This window comes from Oncorhynchus nerka, linkage group LG15 (genome assembly GCF_034236695.1).
Source record: "Oncorhynchus nerka isolate Pitt River linkage group LG15, Oner_Uvic_2.0, whole genome shotgun sequence".
In the NCBI taxonomy this organism is placed as follows: Eukaryota; Metazoa; Chordata; class Actinopteri; order Salmoniformes; family Salmonidae; genus Oncorhynchus; species Oncorhynchus nerka.
Genome location: NC_088410.1, coordinates 23,780,031 through 23,788,933, shown reverse-complemented (window position 1 = coordinate 23,788,933; position 8,903 = coordinate 23,780,031). Strand labels below are relative to the sequence as shown.

Below are 8,903 nucleotides of genomic sequence, written 5' to 3'. Positions count from 1 at the left end.
TGAAGGGGGAAATTGGAACGTTGAGAGTAAAATTGAGATTGAAAATGTATAATTGGTTTATTGAAGACAGTCACAGTTACACAGCCCACATGACTAAAGCTACACATTCATTGTAATAGTCACAGAGAAATAAATTATTGAAGGAATGGGGAGGTAGAGAGAGATGGGGCCATAGAAACCATAGGCTACCCAGCATAGTTTATCCCACTATAACTCATGAAATAATGCACTTTATAGCAAATACATATTTATACTATACTTCAATGTCCCTTCATGATGATATAATGGCATTCAAAGCCTTTCCAACTAATAGTATTTTGAAATAGCTACATTCCACATTCGGCTACATTGCAATGTTTCACATGATGTTATTGTTAAGTAACAGTCACAGTGATCAATAGAATAGGATGATTGATCAAGATGGCTTCATGGCTGCTGAAGTGAAGTCTCTGTTTACAATAGGGTCACATTGTGAATGATATTTGAATGGAGAGGCCATGCATAGAATATGCTGCTCAGTTCAGACTCTCCTTACACAACAACATTGTCTTTTCAGCATCACTAGTTTGGTGACTTGTGATAGGCCGAGGTAAGGCTATCCAAGTAACACAACGCCTCCACAGAGTTGAGCGCAGAGGTTTTTAGAGGTTAGAGATTAGAGTTTTTTGGCATCGATACTTAAAAAATGATTGATTGATGTCAATGTAAATGATTAATCCCTTACCGTGGACCTATGCTGAGTTGACACCTTGAGTTGATATTTCAGGGAGGCACGTAGCCTAGCGGTTAAGAGTGTTGGGCTAGTAACTGAAAGGTTGCCCGGTTTAAATCCCAGAGCTGACTAAGTGAAAAAAATCTGTCGCTGTGCCCTTGAGTAAGGCATTTAACCTTAATTGCTCCTGTACGTTGCCCTGGATAAGAGTGTGTGCTAAATGACTGAAATGTAGAGCAACAGCAATGAGTAAACAATCAGTTGTTGGTTGTAGCTTTTAGGAGGTTCATTTAAAAAACACAGTGGAGGAGTAGAGGTACCTGGCAACGCTAAAGCAGGGTTCTGGCCATAACAAGAGAGGGCAGCAGAGTTAGGTTTGGGGTCTAGGATGGGTTCCCATTGGGTGAAGAGAAGGTGTTCAGAAAGAGAGAGGGCAGCAGAGTTAGGTTTGGGGGTCTAGGAGGGGTTCCCATTGGGTGAAGAGAAGGTGTTCAGAAAGAGAGAGGGCAGCAGAGTTAGGTTTGGGGTCTAGGATGGGTTCCCATTGGGTGAAGAGAAGGTGTTCAGAAAGAGAGAGGGCAGCAGAGTTAGGTTTGGGGTCTAGGATGGGTTCCCATTGGGTGAAGAGAAGGTGTTCAGAAAGAGAGAGGGCAGCAGAGTTAGGTTTGGGGTCTAGGATGGGTTCCCATTGGGTGAAGAGAAGGTGTTCAGAAAGAGAGAGGGCAGCAGAGTTAGGTTTGGGGTCTAGGATGGGTTCCCATTGGGTGAAGAGAAGGTGTTCAGAAAGAGAGAGGGCAGCAGAGTTAGGTTTGGGGTCTAGGATGGGTTCCCATTGGGTGAAGAGAAGGTGTTCAGAAAGAGAGATGTCAGGGAGCAGTAAAGAGCAGGGTTCATGTTGGGTCCTTTCTGGGGCAGAAAAACACATTTGTGTTTACATGTAATCAATGGTATTTATTCGGCAGTAGGAAGAGTTCCCATTGGGTCAAAATAAGAGATCCAGAAACAGATGGGAAGAGGTTAGTTCCCGTTGTGTGTTTCATGTGGACATATCAACAGTGTGGAGTCCAGGTCTAACCGAAACGCTGGGTACAGTGGCTGAGAGAACGGACACCTGAACGTGTGGAGCAGGGAAACGGAGTCCGACGCCACACTATAGAACGACAACGCTCCCTTCTGGTGTTCCAGAAACACGCCGATCCGCGGGCACAGGGGCGCAGCTACGGTCGTCTTCCGGTTATCGTGCCACGCGGCGTAACCGGCGTGCGTGCATCTCAGACGCCATGAGTTCTCGTTGCGTCCCAGCAGACAGGGTTTTCCACCTCCTTTAGATGAGAAAAACATGAATAGAAACCTTCACCAGGGAATCTTGATAAGAAAACCTTTGGCTGTCCCTATATAGTGCACACGTTTTGTCCGGAGCCAAATGGGATACCGTTTCAGACAAAGCCTTGATTAGAAAGTCACTATTACAAACACTTTGTGTGTGAAATGTTGATATTTGCAAATTGCTCAACATAACTGACAGAAAAAACAATCCCTAGAAGCAGCTACCTTTTCGTCCGATCCCTTTGTACGTCACCCCAATGTCCACCCACCCTCCTCCCCTCCACTCCACCTCCCAGTAGCTGGCCCCTCCAAACTGGCCCTCCCTACAGAGGACCTGGGCCACGGAGTCGAAGCGCAAGGGCTGGAGGGGGTAGGACTGGGGCTCCTCTCCACAGTGAGCCCCCTGGGGACCCTCCAAGAGGAACAGGGTGGGGTGGGCCGTGTCTGGATCCAGGGACAGACGACAGGAGCCTGGAGAGAGAGAGGAGGGGGTTAAGGATAAGTGAGTGAGAGATCCATCGGGACCATCAGGAAGACCAGGGTGGGGGTGGACAGTGTCTGGGTCCGGGGACAGACGACAGGAGCCTGGAGAGAGAGAGGAGGGGGTTAAGGATAAGTGAGTGAGAGATCTATCGGGACCCTCAGGAAGACCAGGGTGGGGGTGGACAGTGTCTGGGTCCGGGGACAGGAGATTGAGGAGATCAATCAACCAACCAATCAATCAATTAGATGCCTGAGTCCAGAGTGATTGATTGAACAATCCATGACAATTATTTACCTGTTAGCTTAGAAGTGTCATAAACTCTCAGTAGCATTATCATGACCACCGGGTGCCATTTCTAACAGAGATTATTGAACTAAATACACAGCAGTTTTCGGCGCAGTAAAAAGAACAGTAACATACACAGCAAATATGACAGTCTTAATCTAATAGACTATTAGAATTAAATACAAGAAATGAACAACGCACTATTACGCAACAGCGTGGTTGCCTGGACAGAGGGCCAGTGTTCTGATTGACGTCTAGCCCAGACAGATACCGTATATGCCTGCCACAGTCATAAGGGTCCTACACACCCTATGCAAACAGAGGGACAGAGGGCCAGTGTTCTGATTGACGTCTAGCCCAGACAGATACCGTATATGCCTGCCACAGTCATAAGGGTCCTACACACCCTATGCAAACAGAGGGACAGAGAGCCAGTGTTCTGATTGACGTCTATAGCCCAGACAGATACCGTATATGCCTGCCACAGTCATAAGGGTCCTACACACCCTATGCAAACAGAGGGACAGAGAGCCAGTGTTCTGATTGACGTCTAGCCCAGACAGATACCGTATATGCCTGCCACAGTCATAAGGGTCCTACACACCCTATGCAAACAGAGGGACAGAGAGCCATATACAGTCCGTTCCAAAATTGGAGCCGCATAAAAGTACGTAGAAAACGACGCTCCGTCGCTGCGTTTGCCTAGTTTACATAAAGTGCGTAGCGGCCTTTCCTCTAACCCAGACAGTGTGAATTATTAAACCTAACACCCGTCTCCATGATCTCCTCCTGTCCATGGGCTTGTCTCATCATGTACCTCTTGGTCACCGTGAACAACAGACTACTAAATGTCAGAAATATCATATCCACCTAGGATTCATGAAGGTAAAGAAAGCACCAGACAGACATGGAGTACTTCCCAAATGGCACCCTATTCCCTATGTAGTGCAATGCTTTTGACCAGGGCCGTAGTCTAAAGTAGTGCACTATATAGGGAATAGAGTGCCATTTAGGACACAAGTGCGTTCTCAGGTTACCTTTTCGCCCTCATTAACTGTGAAGGTGAGGAGGGGGACAGGAGGAGGAGGGAAGGAGGGCATGGGAGAAAGAGAGAGAGATCCCCTTTCTGAGTAGCTCTGGGTTTGTGCCAACGGTATGTCAGCACCTGTGTTTGTGTGTGTTTGTGTGCGTGTCAGTGTGTGTGTTTGTATGTATGGCAGTGTGTGTGTGTTTGTATGAGTGTCAGTGTGTGTGTGTGTGTGTGTGGTGAAGGGATGGCGTGGTTGTCATAGGACAGAGCAGGGTGTGACAACATGGTCATCTCGGGATACCACGTGACCCGGGCAACCTCGCCACGGTGACAAGGTATACCGGTGGCATCGTCAGGCTGACAAGGTGTATCGTGGGTAGTACTTACACCTCAGGAAGGCTATTGTGTGTGTGTGTGTATGTGTGTGTGTCAGTACTTTCACCTCAGGAAGGCTATTGTGTGTGTATGTGTGTATGTGTGTGTGTCAGTACTTACACCTCAGGAAGGCTATTGTGTGTGTATGTGTGTATGTGTGTGTGTGAGTGTGTGTCAGTACTTACACCTCAGGAAGGCTATTGTGTGTGTGTGTGTGTGTATGTGTGTGTTTGTGTGAGTGTGTGTCAGTACTTACACCTCAGGAAGGCTATTGTGTGTGTGTGTCAGTACTTACACCTCAGGAAGGCTATTGTGTGTGTGTGTGTGTGTGTGTGTTTATGTGTGTGTGTGAGTGTGTCAGTACTTACACCTCAGGAAGGCTATTGTGTGTGGGTGTGTGTGTGTGTGTGTGTGTGTATGTGTGTGTGTGAGTGTGTGTCAGTACTTACACCTCAGGAAGGCTGCTGTGTGTGTGTGTATGTGTGTGTGAGTGTGTGTCAGTACTTACACCTCAGGAAGGCTGCTGTGTGTGTGTATGTGTGTGTGAGTGTGTGTCAGTACTTACACCTGAGGAAGGATACTCTCATCCTCTGGTCCGAAGGCTGGAGAGAGAGGGGGGAGAGAGGAAACGATGCAGGCACTGCTACGGAGAGAGAGAGAGAGAGAAGAAGAAAGAAGGGAGAGGGGGGTAAGGAGGCGAGGGACAGAAATAGAAAGAAAAAGAGAGAGAGGAGAGAGGGGGAGGGAGGGGGAAGAGAGGAGAGAGGAGAGAGGGGGAGGGAGGTAGAGAATGAGACAAAGAGGAATCAGTGTTACATTCCATCCAAATGAATCATATCAGAAGTTACTGAAAACGATTCAACTAACATGCCCTGGCCAGACATGTTCACCCTAAAGCCTGAGTCTTAGATGAGAAACACACCACAGAGGTGACCCTGAGAGAGCTGTGTGTGTGTGTGTGCGTCTGTGTTTGCGTCCTGTTCTCTGGGCTTACCTTTCAAACACTCTCCACCAGACATGTGACAGGCAGAGGAGCTCTCGTTCACTACAGAGGTAAAAAAGTGTGTCACATTGTGACATCACACATTGTCATTTGAGATGCATTATTGGAGTCTCTGAGAGCATAGCTGTGAAAAGCTGCATGCAGTTGTGTGTGTTTGAGAATAAACCAGTGTGTGTGTGTGTGTGTGTGTGTGTGTCTTTACTCCCTCCACCTGCGTGGCTGATCTTGTCCACTTCCTCTCTACAGAGTTCCTCCATGCGGGCCCTGAGGTGGGACAGAGCTCTGCGGGCTGCACTGAAGCCTTCTGCGGGGAGGATGAGAGGGGCTCGGGGGCGCCGCCCAGTGGGTGGGAGGACACACAGCAGGGGAGCCTCCTGAGGATGGAGAGAGAGAGGGAGGGATGGATGGATAGAGGAGAGAGGGAGGGATGGAGGAGAGAGGGAGGGATGGAGGAGAGAGGGAGGGAGGGATAGAGGAGAGAGGGGTGATGAGTAGAGCATTTGTATCATGTCACCGTTCGTGTCTCTCTCTCTCTCTCCGTCTGTTTTGACTGCATTATTCTTTGTAGCTCTCTCTCTCTCTCCCACCCCACTCCCACCTGTAAGAACTGAGCATTATCCCTCGTCAGTAGCTGGCCCATTTCCTTGTCTCTCCTCCGCAGCTCCTCCAGTTCATTCTCCAGGGTCTCCAGCTCTCTCTCTGCCCTGCCCAGGACAGTTCTCTCCCGGGCTTCCAGCCTGGCCCTCACCTCCCCCCTGGTCCTCTCCAGACGGAGGGCCAGGTCCACAAACAGGGTATTGCTGTCCTCCAGGACTAATGCAGCTGATGCCTAGGTAAGGAGAGGGGAGAAGGGACACCAAATTAAGGAAAGTAAAGGAGCAACGTTTTCTTCAGTAATAAGCACCAAGAAAGTAAACATTTACATTTAAATAATGTTGGTTTCATTGGTTATTTTAATTTGATTCCAAACCATATGGCTGAAATGTACTTTTATTTGTCAATGCCAGGGGAATAGAGAGGGCAGAGCGGTAGCCTGGCTCCTGACAGCGAGTAGCCTGGCTCCTGACAGCGAGTAGCCTGGCTCCTGACAGCGAGTAACCTGGCTCCTGACAGCGAGTAGCCTGGCTCCTGACAGCGAGTAGCCTGGCTCCTGACAGATGTAGCCTGGCTCCTGACAGCGGTAGCCTGGCTCCTGACAGCGAGTAGCCTGGCTCCTGACAGCGGTAGCCTGGCTCCTGACAGCGAGTAGCCTGGCTCCTGACAGCGAGTAGCCTGGCTCCTGACAGCGGTAGCCTGGCTCCTGACAGCGGTAGCCTGGCTCCTGACAGCGAGTAGCCTGGCTCCTGACAGCGGTAGCCTGGCTCCTGACAGCGAGTAGCCTGGCTCCTGACAGCGAGTAGCCTGGCTCCTGACAGCGGTAGCCTGGCTCCTGACAGCGAGTAGCCTGGCTCCTGACAGCGAGTAGCCTGGCTCCTGACAGCGGTAGCCTGGCTCCTGACAGCGAGTAGCCTGGCTCCTGACAGCGAGTAGCCTGGCTCCTGACAGCGAGTAGCCTGGCTCCTGACAGCGGTAGCCTGGCTCCTGACAGCGGTAGCCTGGCTCCTGACAGTGAGTAGCCTGGCTCCTGACAGCGAGTAGCCTGGCTCCTGACAGCGGTAGCCTGGCTCCTGACAGCGGTAGCCTGGCTCCTGACAACTAGTAGCCTGGCTCCTGACAGCGAGTAGCCTGGCTCCTGACAGCGAGTAGCCTGGCACCTGACAGCGAGTAGCCTGGCTCCTGACAACGAGTAGCCTGGCTCCTGACAACGAGTAGCCTGGCTCCTGACAGCGAGTAGCCTGGCTCCTGACAGCGGTAGCCTGGCTCCTGACAGCGAGTAGCCTGGCTCCTGACAGCGAGTAGCCTGGCTCCTGACAGCGAGTAGCCTGGCTCCTGACAGCGGTAGCCTGGTTCCTGACAACTAGTAGCCTGGCTCCTGACAGCGAGTAGCCTGGCTCCTGACAGCGAGTAGCCTGGCTCCTGACAGCGAGTAGCCTGGCTCCTGACAGCGAGTAGCCTGGCTCCTGACAGCGGTAGCCTGGCTCCTGACAGCGGTAGCCTGGCTCCTGACAGCGAGTAGCCTGGCTCCTGACAGCGAGTAGCCTGGCTCCTGACAGCGAGTAGCCTGGCTCCTGACAGCGGTAGCCTGGCTCCTGACAGCGGTAGCCTGGCTCCTGACAGCGAGTAGCCTGGCTCCTGACAGCGGTAGCCTGGCTCCTGACAGCGAGTAGCCTGGCTCCTGACAGCGGTAGCCTGGCTCCTGACAGCGAGTAGCCTGGCTCCTGACAGCGAGTAGCCTGGCTCCTGACAGCGAGTAGCCTGGCTCCTGACAGCGGTAGCCTGGCTCCTGACAGCGAGTAGCCTGGCTCCTGACAGCGAGTAGCCTGGCTCCTGACAGCGGTAGCCTGGCTCCTGACAGCGAGTAGCCTGGCTCCTGAGTAGCCTGGCTCCTGACAGCGGTAGCCTGGCTCCTGACAGCGGTAGCCTGGCTCCTGACAGCGAGTAGCCTGGCTCCTGACAGCGGTAGCCTGGCTCCTGACAGCGAGTAGCCTGGCTCCTGACAGCGAGTAGCCTGGCTCCTGACAGCGGTAGCCTGGCTCCTGACAGCGAGTAGCCTGGCTCCTGACAGCGAGTAGCCTGGCTCCTGACAGCGGTAGCCTGGCTCCTGACAGCGAGTAGCCTGGCTCCTGACAGCGAGTAGCCTGGCTCCTGACAGCGAGTAGCCTGGCTCCTGACAGCGGTAGCCTGGCTCCTGACAGCGGTAGCCTGGCTCCTGACAGTGAGTAGCCTGGCTCCTGACAGCGAGTAGCCTGGCTCCTGACAGCGGTAGCCTGGCTCCTGACAGCGGTAGCCTGGCTCCTGACAACTAGTAGCCTGGCTCCTGACAGCGAGTAGCCTGGCTCCTGACAGCGAGTAGCCTGGCACCTGACAGCGAGTAGCCTGGCTCCTGACAACGAGTAGCCTGGCTCCTGACAACGAGTAGCCTGGCTCCTGACAGCGGTAGCCTGGCTCCTGACAGCGAGTAGCCTGGCTCCTGACAGCGAGTAGCCTGGCTCCTGACAGCGAGTAGCCTGGCTCCTGACAGCGGTAGCCTGGTTCCTGACAACTAGTAGCCTGGCTCCTGACAGCGAGTAGCCTGGCTCCTGACAGCGAGTAGCCTGGCTCCTGACAGCGAGTAGCCTGGCTCCTGACAGCGGTAGCCTGGCTCCTGACAGCGGTAGCCTGGCTCCTGACAGCGAGTAGCCTGGCTCCTGACAGCGAGTAGCCTGGCTCCTGACAGCGAGTAGCCTGGCTCCTGACAGCGGTAGCCTGGCTCCTGACAGCGAGTAGCCTGGCTCCTGACAGCGGTAGCCTGGCTCCTGACAGCGAGTAGCCTGGCTCCTGACAGCGGTAGCCTGGCTCCTGACAGCGAGTAGCCTGGCTCCTGACAGCGAGTAGCCTGGCTCCTGACAGCGAGTAGCCTGGCTCCTGACAGCGGTAGCCTGGCTCCTGACAGCGAGTAGCCTGGCTCCTGACAGCGAGTAGCCTGGCTCCTGACAGCGGTAGCCTGGCTCCCGACAACTAGTAGCCTGGCTCCCGACAGCGAGTAGCCTGGCTCCCGACAGCGAGTAGCCTGGCTCCCGACAGCGAGTAGCCTGGCTCCTGACAGCGA

General features: G+C 53.0%; 1 protein-coding gene across 4 annotated transcripts in view; it reads right to left on the bottom strand.

Annotated features, from left to right (window-relative positions):
- Positions 1 to 32: 32 nt before the first annotated feature.
- The window catches only part of LOC135560145 (E3 ubiquitin-protein ligase TRIM47-like), a 13,337-nt gene continuing 4,466 nt past the window's right edge, over positions 33 to 8,903 (bottom strand). For 2 of the 4 annotated variants that reach the window (XM_065001319.1, XM_065001317.1), the window contains 6 exons: positions 5,814 to 6,044; positions 5,427 to 5,589; positions 5,207 to 5,257; positions 4,778 to 4,855; positions 2,264 to 2,623; positions 33 to 2,034 (listed from right to left, as the gene is read on the bottom strand). In XM_065001319.1, coding sequence (XP_064857391.1) covers positions 1,730 to 2,034; positions 2,264 to 2,623; positions 4,778 to 4,855; positions 5,207 to 5,257; positions 5,427 to 5,589; positions 5,814 to 6,044 — 1,188 coding nt within the window. In that variant the 3' untranslated portion in view covers positions 33 to 1,729. The remainder of the gene's footprint in view (positions 2,035 to 2,263; positions 2,624 to 4,777; positions 4,856 to 5,206; positions 5,258 to 5,426; positions 5,590 to 5,813; positions 6,045 to 8,903) is intronic. The other 2 variants (XM_065001318.1, XM_065001320.1) reach the window with 2 other exon arrangements.